The 17,740-nt window shown below is 30.6% G+C and overlaps 2 protein-coding genes across 2 annotated transcripts in view; both read left to right on the top strand.

Moving 5' to 3' along the window:
• The window catches only part of LOC132731934 (receptor-type tyrosine-protein phosphatase mu-like), a gene marked incomplete at its 5' end in the record, with an annotated part of 53,868 nt that overhangs the window by 15,734 nt on the left and 20,394 nt on the right, over positions 1–17,740 (top strand). The window lies entirely within an intron of this gene.
• On the top strand, positions 5,999–16,736 carry LOC132731928 (proprotein convertase subtilisin/kexin type 5-like). Its single transcript, XM_060718224.1, has 4 exons — positions 5,999–10,823; positions 11,113–12,153; positions 16,212–16,375; positions 16,507–16,736. The coding sequence occupies exons 1-3, from the start codon at positions 10,763–10,765 to the stop codon at positions 16,292–16,294; spliced, it is 1,185 nt and encodes a 394-aa protein (XP_060574207.1). The 5' UTR covers positions 5,999–10,762; the 3' UTR covers positions 16,295–16,375; positions 16,507–16,736.

Consider the following 17,740-nt stretch of genomic DNA (forward strand, 5'->3'; position numbering starts at 1 on the left):
TAAATTTAGAATTAAACTGAACAGATCAGATCTAATATTTTGTGAATTGTAGTTGAGGAAAAATGTTTGTTAATTCGGTTTGCAATCGAGGCGCGTTATGTGACATTTATGTTTATCTTTTACAATCACATCGTCCTTAGAGCATATTCTGATTGTTTTTATTTAATTGCAACATCTTAATAGATCAATTTATGACATCAGTCTTTCGAATTTTGTCTTGCTTTCTTGCAATATGTGCAAACTTCGTATGTAAGATTTATAAGATAAGCAAAACTTACAGAAATTAATGACACAAGAATTCTGCAAAAGAAGAAGAGGACAATCTGTGCAAATTTATTGCCGAAAAAAATAACACAGAAAGTAAGCATACCAAAATATCTGACATAAATGTAATTGAAAGCAACAAATGAGTGCATAAAACTGCTAAGATACTGTAATTATTCACAAAAAGATTTGCTTTTCAGATCATTCGTGGGAATGACGACCTGGCTAACGTATTGACGGTGTCTTTTGTGTCCGTTTATTGTATAATTAGTACAAGATAGCATAAACAATTGAGTAAAAATGTGATTAAGACATTTTTATAAGGTCACAAGCGTTGTCTCGGTGCAACCTTTACAAAATGTTAGGGTCTTTGTAACAAATATCAATATCAAACTTTAGCTGCTTACAAAATATAAATAAAAATGTAAATATGCGTTAATATCAAACATTATTGACAAGACAATAAATATGTTGCTTAATCTACTGCTCAATCAAACCGAGCCTGCAACCTTTGTGTTTTTAAGAAAATAAAACAATTAAGAATGTTTGTAATTATACCCTATCAAGTACGGTTAATATCTGGAAAAAGAGATACATTGGAAGCATTAAAAACAGCAAAATTACATGAAAATTACAAACTCGGTTTGATTGAGTCTGTACATAGCACCGGCTTGAGCGGTATTTAATTCTCAACACTTAATAGTGCTGAACTCAATGATCCCGAAGGACCAAAACATATAAGAACACTGAAGTTAAGTGCGGGGCAACGTTTAACGGCTGCCACACAGCACTTGACACCTGCTGCTGTGAAGTATGCGGTAACTTGCTCTGAAATACTATGTTTGAATAACATTTTACATGCTTATACTGATGATACTGATGTATGCATTGTGTATTAGGTATATAAATGTGCTTTCTATAGCTTTTGTGTTTATTTATGTTCTTTTTTTATTCTTTACCGTTTCATGATATTTAGTTCACCGTATATAATAAAGCTAGTTTCACTGGAGAATGATAGAACACTTGTTTTTTTCTTTACAGCAAATTAACTTACAAAGTAACCTGCGCTAAATATAGTATTATGTATAAACACACGATTACAGCATATAACTATTAAAGTTCTTTGAAAAAATGATTATTTCCTGTATTTCTACATATGGTGTAAAAACATTAAAAGAAGTCAAATAAATTAGAGATAATAATGTAAAAAGAAAATGAAACTGATTTATTGATTAAGGAATGACTCAGTAGTTCCGACTGACAATACAGATTTACTTAACATGTTTAAGTATTTCTAAACATATTCATATTAAAATATTTTCCGTTTCCACATAAATGAGCAGCTCAAAATCTTGCAAATAAAATATTTAATTCAGACTCGAAAGTGAATTATTCAAATAATTTTCAAAAAAAAAATCATTTCGCTACAGTTACAATAGAAAAACTTAAAACTCTTTGTTGAGAAGTGTAGTAATTGGTCCTTTTAAAATACTAGTATGAACAAAGTACCGTCTTAATGTAACAAATTGGCGACCTAAACTTCATTACTTCATAATTTTAACTCTTTAATAAATTCAGCTTCATGAATACTTGAATTCAATTTGTGTAATAGATTTTTCAAATGGCTACGATACTAAATTATACTAAGATAATAATTTCATGGCGTTAAGATTCTTAATTTATTTACTTAAAAGTTAATATTTGTAAAAAAAGCTCAAAACTTGTAAATGTATTCGATCGAACGTATAAATCCTTTTAAATGATTATAAATCTAAAAAATATCGCTCAGCACTTAGTAGCGCCATATAGAAAGTCACTGATGCATACTGTATCCAATTCAAAATTTTATATTCAATGCACAATAATGTAAAGAGGAAGATTTGAACAAGTTTTATTTTGCAATGATTAAACAGATAGGTATGATTTACCATTATTGTTGTTTAAATAATGTATAGTGATATTTAAAAAAAGATACTTTTTATAACATACAGGAAAACAACGGATAGGATATCAGTATTGTAAGACCATTTTGACTCTTTATCATTTAAAAAGAAAATTAATTTTAAAGTCTCAATACTTTTGTTTCAGCTTTAAAGTACCTTTATTCTTTATGTCAGACATTCAACATGTCTAAAGCTGTTTTATAATAATATACTTTAAGTGTTATTTTGATTTTAAAGTCAAAGACATAATCAAAGAAGAAATTGATAAAAACAGGACTGTGTAATTATACATCAATCTTTATATTGGAAAGCATTTCCAATACGTTTGATCACACCATTATCAATATGTATACATTTTTTTCTTTAGATTATATTGCATACATTGATACGGAACATGTTTTGTAAGGACATTTTGGCATTGGCATTAGTATTGTTTGTTGATATGGTATATTCCGGTAAGTAGTCTGTTTCATCGAATTTCAACAATGGAATACTTTTTCTTTATTGTCTTAGATGTATCATTAAATATTGAAAAAAAATATCTATTGGCCTAATATCAATCATATTCCAGTTGAAGAGAAAGATTAATTTCAAGTTTTTTTTTATTTTCACGTCTATTAAACTGGGTAATGATATTATTGGTTCACTATATTGCATATATAGTAATAAATATACTCGTAACTGAGAATATTTAAATAGTCATGTTTTTTATTTATTTTACAGAATGTTCAATTGGCTGTCAATCATGCTCTGGTTCAACTTGCATAACTTGTGAATCATCTTACTTTTTACACAATGACTTTTGTTCACCATGCTTCGAAAATTGTGAAAGTTGTAGAAATTACGATGACTGTAATTTATGTAAGCCAAATAAATATGGTTTACATGCAAGATGTACTTTCAGCTGTGATGGTAATTGTTTAAACAGTGAATGTCAAGATGATACAGGATATTGTTTTCAATGTAAGCCTGGTTTCTACGGATATAAATGTCAACACAACTGTAGTATTTGTGAAGATGAACAGTGTAATTTGCGTACCTGCTGGAGTGGTTGTAAAGTTGGATATTATGAGTTTAAACCGGGTGTCGAAACAGTATGTCAGACCTGTCCGTCTAATTGTAAACAATGTACGGATGGTAAAACATGTAATATTTGTAATAATGGTTATCATCTCTATAAAGTTAATGACAATGTCTACTGTGTGTCATGTTTCCAAGAAACGCAATGTCCGGACTGTATTATTCAAGGTTGTAACCAGTGTCAAATACACAATAATTCGTTAGTCTGCGCTGATTGTCCAGAAGGACAAATATTCAATGGTAAAACATGCGGATCACACACATCAGCGTGCTCGAAAAAATGTTCTACGGATTGTGATAGTACTGGAATATGCCGAGGAGAATGTATTGAGGGCTGGACTGGTGAAAAATGTTCCGAAATATGTAACAACAAATGTTTTAAGTGTTCAAAAGATAACGCAAATAATTGTCTACTGTGTAAAGGTAATTTTTACTCAACCGATTGCAGTTTAGCCTGCAACCCGGCATGCATAGTAATGAGTGGTCGTCATACTTGTGAACATACCGACGGATATTGTCTAAACGGATGTTACCAAACATTTTGGGGCGACACCTGTGATAAATCTTGTCCTGGTGGATGTAAAGATCTTAAATGTGATAAAAATAACGGTGCATGTACAGATGGATGTAAGGATGGACTGACCGGAGATAAATGTACTCAAACTACCACTATTGGTAAACAATGTACATAATAGATATGATTACTGCTAGGAATTGATTTCAAAATAATTAATTCATAAGTATCTCCTATTCTTCAAATCAAATTCATAATTACCATAAATATCGATTATTCATAATTATTTATCATATGTTGGAATATAAGGGGTATTGAAATACATTTTTTGCCTCGTTTAGACATGTTAGAATTACTTTGAACGTCGGTAACTATACCGTGCACACTACAGTTTATACGTTTTCACGTTTTAACTCGTGTAATGTATCAAGAAGATATAATGCCGAATAATACTCATCTCACTGAATAATTTTCATAGAATATTTTACGGTGGCATTTACGAGATATTGATCCGAAAGACTGTTTTAGTCATTTTAGTTGATCAGCCCCGGAATCGAACCCTCAATGTTGAGATTACAAATTTTGCGCTCTATCTGACTGAGCTGTGCAAGCTGGCTTGACATAGATTACTCTTTGTGCACTTTATGGCGAACAAATTGTTACAGTAATCATTAGCATATAGTGAGGGTAATATTTATTACACATTAATGTTATATCTACAGAAACATCAATAACAACAACGACATCAACAACAACAGCATCAGACGAACCTTTATTACAACAACAAACATGTGCACGGTGTGACGATAAAGCTAATATTTTTACCATTGGTTATGTCTCTGGATTCGGATCTTGTGCTGGAATAGTAGTATTTGCTGTATTGCTTTACCTTATTAGACGAAGGTGAATGTTTTCGCTAATTTAACTATTTATTTCATGCTTTCCAGTGTTTTATTGTAATATATCAGATGATTATATTCTGATAAACCACTAGTGAAATTTATAAAATATAATTTTCACTGTAGCCGGACTATATCTGAATGCGGATGAAAAGAAAATCATAACTAAATGGAATAACAGGCAGAAATAAATGCCGTCATACGTCAATTTTGCTTCTTTAGGAAAAGAAAGTCAATGTCATCATACATCATGTTAAAAATTTAACAAAATTAGAGAAATTTAACAGAACTATATTTCAAAACTGATGATGTGACGTCATGATATAATGACGTCACAAAGGAGAATGCGCGACGTTACGCGGAAAAATCTGTAAAAATTACTTAAAATCAGTTAAAAGCATAAAATAAAAAGAAAATTTATTTGTTTTACATATAAGATTGAAATATATTTCATTCGTGAACACCAGCTATTATATTTTTACTCGTGGGTACGCCACTCGTGAAAATATTGCATCTGGTGTTCACTCAGTGAAATTACATTTCAATCTTACATGCAAAACAAACAAATATCCTCTATACAAGATGTTTGTTCTTAAAGTAAAACAAATTATCTTAACATAGATAAATAGTAATAATGATAATGATGATGATAATAATCGATTAATCATGGTGTTGTTGTCTCCTTTTATTTATTAACTTATTGACATGTTTGATCTTTCAAGTTTATTTTGCCGGTTGTTACTTGTTTTTTGTACCTCTTACTAAAAAAATGTATAAAACAATTATAAATTATACACTTTATCACAGGTATATTGCAAGAAAAACGCCCAAACACAACAGACCAAACATTGATAATCCAACATATTATAACACTAGAACTGATTTCGGCGCTGTAAATGCTGAGTCGGCTGATGTGACTAATAATTACGAGAGTTTGAGTAATAACACGATCACGGATAATGTATACAATGGTAATTATTATGTTTTCTAATTCATAAATCTAAGATTATGATTAGTTTAAGTACTTGATTTCATTATTGTCTATATTATTTATTTATTTATTTACTTATTTATTTATTTGTTTATTTTCAGATCTAGGAACAACATTATCATAGATGTAAGAGAAATCAGTTATATTGATTTACTAGTGAAAACAACAAAATGAAGATTTAGACTATATGTGTTGTTTCTCTTATTCGATACAAATTGTATGGTGGCAATAAAAGCTTAGATTCGTTATCCCAAATATGCACGTAACAGTATTGTCCCTTTGAGCGTTAACACTATAAACCGCATATTCACATGTTTCGGAATGCTTCATCATTGGTGTTAATTGAAGTATATTGTTTAAATTTAAACAGTTGGGTAAACGCCTTCAAGCTAACATTTCGGAATTAACAATTCGAAAGTGTCAATTGCCTATGTCTGTGCACTATTAAAATCAGCAACTATAAAATATAATGATTTCCCTTCTTTTATGATTAATCAAGATACAATAAATGCTGTTCAAACCTGTGAGCATAAAGGATAAGAAATGAGCAGCTTTTTCAAGTATGAATACTGCCTTGAATGTTGAACCATGGTTCTGAAGGGGTTGACATACAATTTAGCAATTTAGAAATTTGAAATCAGTCTTCTTCCAAAGCTCATATAAATTTGTGTTTCAAAGGAAATGTCCTTAATTATGACTCCTTTGTTATGACCCCTTTAATTTTTGAATAGCAATGCACATGGAAAAATAACATTTTTTTATTGAATTATGCGCAATTAATTGTTCCGAACTTTTCTTAGGAAGACGGTTTTAACCAAAGTCTAAAGAATCTGACTTAAAATATTGAAGCTGTCATTTGTTTAATATTGTAAATGTTGTCTTACATCTTTGGACTTTAAATACACTTAGATCTACTTTCTATAAAACGCAAACTTATCTTGAATTATCGTATGCAATTCTCTGATTGCCATTTTATTCCGTGGAGTGCAAGCGAACGTCCTTTAGATTCAGTCAAACACAATAGGTTCAGTTTCTAAAATGATTTTTACGCATTATTCAATTTATGAGAGAAAAAAATAAAGTCAACTGCAAATTGTTTTTCTTTCTGTCACGAAATGCAGTTACATATAGAATAAACAGATATTGAGATTATAGAAAAAAATAAGGTATATAATTATTCAATAGAGAAAAAACACACTTTCTTTGGACCAGGTATCAAATACAAAGTTCCTTTCTTTTTAATTTTTAAGAAAAACATCATAGTTATTAGTTATGGCACTTTCACTAATTAAGGTTACATTAATTAGTTACTTTTCTTTTAATACGAAAAACTACCGGATTATACTTAAATACATGCATTTAGTCCCGCGTGTTCTGTTTTAAAATGCTTTATCGTGCTTCGGCAATGTTTATTACCTTTTATATAAATATTTGCAAATTTTATTTTCATATCATGGAAATGTCATTAAAATAGGGCTAAACCTGGGGTTACTGATGCATATTATATATTCAAATCTTTACATAACTTTGGAAAACGGATTATTTACCATAATAAGGTAGTCTTCTCTACTTCCTTCTAGCGATGTTGTAAGTACAGATATCATTTTGGTTAATACATATGTATAGGCATATATTATTATAGCATGGAAACTACGGCTCTCGTGTGTTTCAAACTTATTTACCTTATATTTCTTTAAATACGTTGTTTCCGAATATTTCAGTCATGCATTTGCAAAAGGCATAAATTAAATGTCCAACAAACGTACCCATGTTGTCATAAAGTTTAATTATATGTTTAGTTTACAACACAAAAATAAATGAATTTTAATATTTACTGTAGTATGTTAAAGGTTATAAATACCAGCAAAATGTTGAATTGTTCCATCTAATATTAAATCCCATTACATTACTTGTTTCAAATATAAAATATACATTTTTACTATTTTGGCATTTTTTTCACACAGCTACTAAGATATTGTACACATGTGTCAATATTCCAGACTATAGTCAAATCAGAGCAATAATCAAACGGGCAATGTCATTCAAATAGAAAATTTTAATTTATTTATTTATTGAATCATAGTATGCGTGACACATACTATGGTTATAAATCAACAACAATTTATCTTTTATTTCTAAGTTTAATATAAAATTCATATATTCAAATACAATAGCCTATCATTGTTTTGATATTTTACATCATTTGTTTCTTTTTTTTTTAATTTGAATAATTTTAGATAATAATATGCATATCCACCAGTCAAACTGTATCATTTTTATACTAGCAGTGTTTGCTAATAAAGTATGTGCTCGTAAGTACTACAAAATAATCCATGATCTGTTTAAGTAACAATTGAGTGATAAGTTTGGACGAGTCTTATATATTAGATGTTTTATATTAAATCTCGTTGTGTTAAGTTTCGGCTGCACGAACATTTTTCTTTTGGTCGTATTTATATATTTACTTTAAGAAAATAACAGCTAAAACAGCTATAAAAGTATATTTCAAAACATATCCCTTCCATGTATTTTAATTAACGTTTGTGTATTTATAGTGTTACGAATATTCTATTGACTGCCAATTATGATCACATGTTCGACATGTTTGAGTTATGGTCATCTTATTTTTATCAAATGGTGTTCTGTGGATTGTGAACAGTGCACATGGTACTTCAAGTTAACCAATATTATATGGTATTCATGCAATTTAAAATTTTTACCTGTGAAGGTAATTGTCTGAATAATAAATGCATAGATGATCTGGTATATTGTAATCAATGCAAGCCTGGTTTCGAAAGGTTGATGTGTCAAACATGTACATTAAGTTTATAATACATGGATTTCAAGAGGTACGTAAATGCTCGCAAGATTGTAGATCTGGAATATTACCGGTATCAGTATAAAATCGGTTAAAAACAATATGTCAAACTTTTTCGACATATTGTAAATATTGTAAGGATAGCACAACATGCTAATGACTCAATGATGGCTTTCGTCGCTATGAATTTGATAACAATGCTCTTCACTCTGTTATGCTTTAAGGAACTCAATGTTCGGACTATTGTATTATTCAATGTTTTGACCAATGTCAGGTATAAAATACAAGTAAATGTAATACGTTGGTCTGTACTTGTTGTCCAGCGAGACAGGATGTAATGGTAAAATGTATGAATGTGAAAAAGTATAACACAATATAAAAAGAAAGAATGTCCCCATAAAACGTCCAAAACAAATTGAAAATGTCTGCAAACTCAGTTTGATCGAGCTTGTTGTTGGACGGTATTAGGAAGTGCGGGTTACTGGCTAAGCCCTAAGCATCGGCTTTAGAAAACAAGGTTTCAAATGCTCAGGAGGAAATAGTAATATTTTTCTACATTACAATTGTAAATTTATCTTAACAATATCCAGTTTAGTTTACCATCCATAATGTAAGGCAATGGTGGTAAAAGAACATGTGACCATGCATACACATAGTGTTTAAATGGGTGTTTTCAAAGTTCCAGGAATGAAACCTGAAATAAGTCCTATCCTGAGTGATGTGAAGATCATGAATATGACAGCAAACACGTTATATCTTATGCAGATTGTAAAGACGGACACCCCGGAGACATACCTTTCAAATTATTACTAGAGTTAGAATAAAATTATATCTAGAAATTGATATATTTTATGGAAATAATGTTAGTTGTATAAAAACATTTGATACATAACCTTCTTATTAAAAACATACATACATTTGAATATGAAACATGGTCAACATTAAGAAAAACACATTTGAACCAAATACATATATCATGTTTCATGCTTTATCCCTTCAACATTTACATTTCAGCCGGCAGTTATTATTTGTTTATATTGTAGTACACATGTATTGGCATTCAATAAAAGATGGAATTAAATTTACAAAAAAAAAAAGAATCTTATAGCGAGGCAATTTTAACGTGCCAACGTATTTAGCCATGGTGGCCGCTTTAAAATAGCTGCGAATAACCGTAGACTAATGAATTAAGGACCCCATGACGTCGCAGTTTAAACATATTGGTTTAAACATATTTATTTTAGCTCGATTACAAAACAAGTTGTCCAAACTTATATCAATTAATTTTAAAATATTGAATACACAAACTAATGATTTTAACTTCGTGAATTTACGTTTCCAGCGTCATTACTTCACGATTTAAACAACACAAAAAACGTGATAGCAACTGTATTTATTTAACATCACGAATTTGAATTTCATGAATTAACTATTTCATCTTTACAAGACCTTGAATTGAATTTGTTATGTTGAAGCATGTGAATTTGTGTATGATTGAATTTTTAATCGTTCAATTATAGAGTTGAAATTGTGATAATGTGAATAGGAACATTTAAAATCGCGAATCCATGAGGTTGACATCGTCAATTCATGAAGTTGAAATTTTGGAAACTCGAAATCATGATGAAGTTGAATTCATGATTCATGAAATAAAAAGCGTGAATTCTTTTTCCCTAAATCTTGAATTCCTGAAGTTGTGAATATGGGAAGTTTCAATATCACCACTGGGCTTTCGTAAGTATGTTATACATTTAAAGTACTATTGTACTATGTTTTATGCTGGAGTACATTTGAAATCTTCCAACAGCTAATAAATTATTTAATTTCACAGGTATAATTTAAGTTTTTTTTCTTCTTATTGCAAGGTTTTGAGTTAAGAGCGATTTTGTTCTTTTTTCGACCATAACAATCCGAATATTTTCGTGTCTAAAAATTACTTAAGACACGCTTAAAATGGAGTCACTGATGCATATCGTATCTATTCAAATAATAACATATAAAGAGGAAGTTTTGAACAGGTGTATTTGGTAGTTATATATTATATATTTTGTTCTTTTATCGGACGCTTTTTAAAAAATATCTTTCGCTTATCGAATCAGGAATAGCGTATTAACAGTATTGTGATAATTATTTTAGAATAATTATGCAAGTCTGGCAACTGTTTGTTTAAGCTTTATTGTACCTGAATATAGTTTAACTTAATTATTAAATACTTTTCATTTAAAGACTGATTTCATATGTGAATACGGAATAATGTTGACTCAGGGAACGTCAGCATTCATACTAATATTGCTAGTTGATATGGTATTTACTCGTAAGTTTTTCACTTCATGATAATTTGTACTTAAAGATTACAAATGTGTGAATTCTAGTTATAACATGTTTTTTTTATATTTCCTAAATGTTTCTATAAAAGTTTGATGTTATATGTTATCTTTTTATAAACTTTATTTTATTAATTTTTTCTTGTGGTCACATTATTTTTTTTATTTATATATATATTAAAAATCTGACTTAGCATCTTTACATTGTCTATTTGGAAGTACAAATGTATATATATATAATTACAAATGTGTATATAGGATAAAAATACATATTTACAGAATGTCCTGTTGGCTACAAGTTATGTTCCGGTTCAAATTGCACAATTTGTGAATCATCTTACTTTTTATCAAATGACTTGTGTTCACCATGCCCCGAAAACTGTGAAAGTTGTAACACCTGGAATGACTGTACTTTATGCAAGCCTGATAAATATGGTTTACATGCAAGATGTTCTTTCAACTGTGATGGTAATTGTCTAAATAATGAATGTCAAGATGATACGGGACATTGTACTCAATGTAAGCCCGGTTTCTATGGATATCAATGTCAATACAATTGTAGTTTATGTGAAAATGAACATTGTGATTTACGTACCTGCTCGAGTGGTTGTAGGGCTGGATATTATGAGTATAAAACAGTTGTTGAAACAACATGTCTAAGATGTCCGTCAAATTGTAAACATTGTGCGGATGGAAAAACATGTTATATTTGCAATGACGGTTTTCACCTCTATAAGTTTAATGACAATGTTCATTGTGTGTCATGTTCGCAAGATACGCAATGTCCGGACTGTTTTATTCAAGGTTGTAACCAGTGTAAAATATATAATGCTTCGTTAGTCTGCGCTGATTGTCCAGAAGGACAAATATTTGATGGTCAAACATGCGGGTCACACATATCATTGTGCTCAAAAGAATGTTCTACGTTTTGTGATAGTACTGGAATATGTCAAGGAGAATGTAATGAGGGCTGGACTGGTGAAAAATGTTCCGTAAAATGTAACAGCCAATGTTTAAAGTGCTCAAAGGATAACGAAAATATTTGTCTACAGTGTAAAGGTAATTTTTACTCAACCGATTGCAGTTTAGCCTGCGATCCGGCATGCATAGTAATAAGTGGTAAACATACCTGTGAACATGCAGGCGGCTATTGTCTCAACGGATGTAATCAAACATTTTGGGGCGATTCCTGTGATAAACCCTGTCCTGATGGATGTAAAGATCTTAAATGTGATCGAAACAATGGAACATGTACGGATGGATGTAAGGATGGACTGACCCGAGACGGATGTACTCAAACTATTACAATCGCTATACAAGGTGCATAATATTATTACTGTCATAAAAAATGTTAAATTTGTAAGTGACTCATTTGAATTCAATCAAATTCGTATTTATTATAAATATTGAATATTTATAATCATTTGCCCTTTCCAATGGTAGCATTAAATGTGATATTGGAAAATACTTTACGAGTCTTGTCTTGCTTACATGTGTAAGTATTACCTTGAACGTAGGTAGCTATTACTCGTGTATGTATGGAGGCTATTCGTTGCCAAAAATCCAGCCTTGTTGATCTGAGTTGAACAGTTTGTTAATGGAAAAAATACAATTGTATTTCTTTGTATGTAAACTCCAATGTTGCATACTTGCATTGAGTTTGCCGATTTAACATTGTAAACATGCATTTCAACAAAATACATTTTGTTAAACGACAAAACATTAACTGATAGTAGCAATACCAAGTGTTCGAATACTCAAAACAGAAGTTCCATTCTTAGCTTTACATTGTCGAACCATCATGATTCAGATCACACAATCCAGCTTTACACGTTTTTTAATAGGTGATAAAATAAGCTCCGCCCATTTTCCCGCCCACTAAATCATCGTAAATAATCGTATTTTCCGCTCATTTTCGGTATTTACCGTCGGCGACAAGAAGCGGCGTAGTTTCCGTTTATCATACCTTTTAGGTGTTTAGTTACTAAACATAATTCACTTGCATGATTGCCTACAATCAACATCAGCGGGCTTTAAAGGAATATAGGCATATAAGTTTTAAAACGTTGTAGACACCACATTTCCTGGAAAAAGAAACTTAAAAAAACAACCAAAAACACCAGGTTACATACTGTCTGAGGTTAAATATTTTTCAAGGAAGTGAAAACTATTGATAAGACTATATTCAACGACAAATAAATTTTACTGATGGTATTCCAATTTGCATAGGAATGAGTAACATTTACAGTTAAGCTGCTACCTTACCACTTTCAAATTTTGAAGTCAACATCTGTTGACAAGAAAAAAAACTTTTTAGCAATAGTAAAATTATAACCAAAGTTGTATGTACCCTTTCGTACATAACTTTTTATTTTTACCATATATTTTCCAATGTTTCCCATTTTGTTGTTCAGTAAAATTTAAATGAGTCCAAATGTATGTATGTTGATTATCAATTTATGTATACCTTGTTTATTTTCTCTTAGAAAGCCATCACTTACAAAACTTAATAAATATTCTGTGTAGTATTTCATATACATAAAAGTAGTTCTCTGTTTTTGATCATATAGACAGCAAATCTAGACAGCAAATCTAGGTAATAGCTAATGGCAGCATGTATACACATATTTTAGGGGTTCTATTGATTCAGCACAATGCATAAAAAAGACCTTAACCTACGCCAGCTTACATATATTTAACAATAAAAGGCTAAATCACATCCTATGACTCAAAATACCTCCCAATGGAGGTAAACAGAGTTGCCAGGATACACTGAATATTTATTCAACATTAAAATGGGACAAATTCACAAGTTTTGGTTATACAACGGAATTATCGATAGTAAACTTTGCATTGTTTCGTTGTTATACACTTGGTCAAAAATATGAGTTTTTCTACAACCCAACATAGTCCTTTAAAGAAAGAAGGCACAAACTTATTGTTCAGTTCTCTTTATTCGTGTTGCCAAAAGTGCCTTCCATGTATCGCATTCTAGTACTATTTGCTGAAGGTAAAAAAAGAAAGATCTGCTTATGAGTATTGCCGTGGCTCACAAAACCCTATCATTGATATCAATGAATAGTGGTGTGTGTCATTATATATGGGAAACATTTCCTTATGTTATTTCACCAACTTTAGTTTTTGCATATTATTATGCTCATTATCAGTATATACGTTGTTACATTTTTACATCATATCTTAACCAATTTTGCATTACTTGAATATCCTGTACTAGAATACGTTTTAACAAAATCAGAGGATGTTCAAAGTCAATATTGATGTAACAGTTTCTATATAATTTGAAATATTTTTGTACCAGCAAGAGTTACCTCTCTTTATATTCTGCTTTCGTGAAATTGGCTCCGCCTATTAATTTTCGTCTATTTCCGTGATAATTCCATATATGGAAGTTGCAAAATCGTTTACAAATGTTAATCGCGTTAGAATGTAACAGGAAAGTGTGGTGTTGTAAACCTGAGTGTGTCAAGTTGATGCAGTTACATTCTCAACGTCATGATGCACAGCATTAAACGTATTGTGTACGTTCTATCGTTTACATTTCTACATGTCGCAAATTTGAAATTATACATTTATAAATACAGTTTGCAATTTATCTAAGTTGCATGTTAACAGCTTTCATTTTATCAAATCGAGATAATCAAAATGCTTAATACCAGTGCAGTATGTAACTCTCGGATCGACAATTAGATTTTTACTAATCTGTTTAGTAGAACCGAAGTATGCATTGTCAAGTTTCAAAGGCTGGATTTTTGGCATTGAATAGCCTCTATATGTATGTAGTAGGTTATAAGATCGAACGTTTTAACTCGTGTAAGGAAACCTTTACACATGTGCACATAATACTAATTTAAAATCAATCACATTGAATCAATCTCACAATTAACATAAATATTGGATAGTCATTACTGTTTGCAATTTATTCGTGTGTCATTTCAGAAATACTGGAGATATTTTATTTGCTATGTTCGCGTGTGTTAGTATTTAGGGGAATGTAATGATGGCTTGACTGTGAAAAATGTTTACCAATATGTTAAAACAGTTGCGAGATGTGCTCAAATGTTCAATGACCACTTTAACTCTTTCATTAAGTAAATGAATGATCTAAGACTTGTGTTTGTAATTAAGTTTATTTATACTCGCCACCACTTACTCATATGAGCGATTCCTCAACAAAAGTACTAGTCATTTTAGAATTTTGAGGATACAGCAAGATACAGATACGGAAAGATGCCCCAATTGCAGAAGCTTTTCGTGGCTCCTTAACGTATTTAAGCACCCATAAACGCGACCTCAATTTAACTTCTCATCTGAAAGACTGATTGAGTAGTTTAAAGTAGCCAACCAGGGAAACGAACCCACAATGTAAAGATCACAAGTCTCTCTATCACGCGATTGAGCAAGGCGGGCTGACTTGATCTTCAACGACTTTTGTGCAGATTAAGTTCCAGTAATCAATAGCGCATTGTTAGGGTAATGTTTTTTACAAGTCAATGTTTAATCTACAGAAACATCCGTGACAACAACATCAACGACAGCCGAACCTGTAACACAACAACAAACATTTGTGCAACGTGACGATAAAGCTAATATATTTACGGTTGGTTATTTCTCTGGATTCGGATCCTGTGCCGCCATAGTAGTATTTGCTGTATTGTTTAAGCTAATCAGACTAGGTGAATGTTGTCACTAATATTGTACTATACAAGATGTTTGTTCTTCACTTATTTAATAGTATACAAGATATGTATGTGTTGTTAATGTAAGACACATTTTCTTTACTCAGTCTGGTGAATTTCAATAAGTATGGTAATAAACATGATGTTATTGTCGCTATCTTATTATGCTTGAATTGTTATGTTTGTACTATCAAGTTAATTATGTCGGTTGGTATTTGTTTTTATTATATACTTATGAATGAAATATTGAGAAATATTGATAAAATAAAATGCGTATTTTTATTTTCCGTATTTTCACTGTAAAAATTTATTTTTCACTGGTATTTTCCGTATTTTCACTGGTGTCTTGCCGGACTACTTTCTTCTAAATTCAGCTAATAAACAAAATTAAAAGGGAACTCTTCCTATACATAGGCTAAATGAGGAAAAAAAGTATATAATAAACAGAAAATTCAAGTTTTCCATAAATACAGGATTTATTTTCATCTTGTGGTATGAAAATTAACATATTTCACTCGTGGCTACTGTCACTCGTGAAATATTTATTTTCATTCCACTCGATGAAAATAAATCCTGTATTTATAGAAGAAACTTGAATATCCTCAGTCTATGTATTTTACGTATTACTTAAAATACACTTAATATGTAATAATGTATAATACTTTTATAAATTTTATTCAGGTATTTTCCAAGTAAAACATCCCAAGGTAACACCAGCAACGTTGAGATTCCAACATATTATAACACTAGAACTGAATTCGTAGCTGTAAATGCTGAGTCAGCAAATGTGACTTATAATTACGAGAGCTTAAATAATAACAGAACCACGGATAATGTATACAATGGTAATTATTATGTTATTTTCTTCAACATTCAAGTTGGTAAATCTAGAATTATGATATGTTTAAATACTTTATTTCATATTTACTCATAATATTTATTTATTTATTTATTTTGTTAATTTGTTTATTTTCAGATCTAGGAACAACATTGTCATAGATGCAAGAGAGATAAGTCTTACTAGTGGAAACATCGATGTGAATTTTTAGACTGTATTTGTTGTTTCCCTAATTCAGTACATATTTTATGGTGGTGATAAAAGCTTTATATTCTTTATCCCAAACAAACATTTACAACAACGAATTTGAAGTTGGTCCCTTTGTGTGTGAACACTAGAAGTTTTAAATATCCATCTGCGATTATTAATGTTGCAGTATGGTTTTGAAAGTCTTTAATTTGCAGTTCATAAATCTGAAATTAGTCTCCTTCCAAAACTCATTTTAGTTTGTGCTTTAAAGGAAAATGTCCTTTGTTATTACTCCTTTGTTATGAATCCTTTTATTTCTGAATAGCAATGCTCATGAAAATTAACATGTTGTGGATTAACTCGCGCGCTTTTGTATTTAGAAAGACGATTTGAATCCAAGTCTTAGAATCTGACTAAAGAAAAAAACATTGAAGCGGTCATTTGTTTATTGTAAAAATGGTCTTACATATCAGGGCTTTAAATACACTTAGGATATATCATCTATGAAACACAACCTTGACTTGATTCATTCGTATGCAATATTCTGATTGCCATTTTAGTCTGTGGAGTGGAAGCGAACCTGTTTAGATTTACTCAACCATAATGGGCCAGTCTTTTAACGGATTGTAATAATTATTCTATCACGCGTAATTTATGAGAATTAAACATTGAAAATCAGTTGTAAATTGTGTTTCTTCCTATAATGAAATACAGTAGAGATATTGGGATTATATTAAATTGTAATGTAAATAGATAACAGAGAAATAACACATTTACTTTCGGATTTAAAAGTGGACCAATTATCAAAAACTAAGTTCATTTCCCTCTAAGTATTTTTAAGTAAAGAAAAATGATTAGTTATTGCACTTTCAATACTTAAAGTTTTTGTTAGCTTTATAGCCATTTTGATTTCATATTATGCTATTTCCTAACCTAAGGAAAAGTTAAATTCCTTATACATTCTGAACTTGTCATTTGGTGTTTTCTTTTTGTGTCGCCTGCTACAGAGTGATGTCACAAATCTTGTCTGGACCTCTCATGATTAACAGCTTGTGCAATTTCATCCAAACTTTACACGAATGATTGGTTCCAAAGTGTCCTGTTATGCATATCGCCAGTATTTGACACTTCAATGGTTTTGTCAGAGTTATCGCCATTATTTTTATTTCTTAAAGCTTTTCCC

Source organism: Ruditapes philippinarum, unplaced genomic scaffold, assembly GCF_026571515.1.
Source record: "Ruditapes philippinarum isolate M1 unplaced genomic scaffold, ASM2657151v2 ctg3563_1_1_1_1, whole genome shotgun sequence".
Lineage (NCBI taxonomy): Eukaryota > Metazoa > Mollusca > Bivalvia > Venerida > Veneridae > Ruditapes > Ruditapes philippinarum.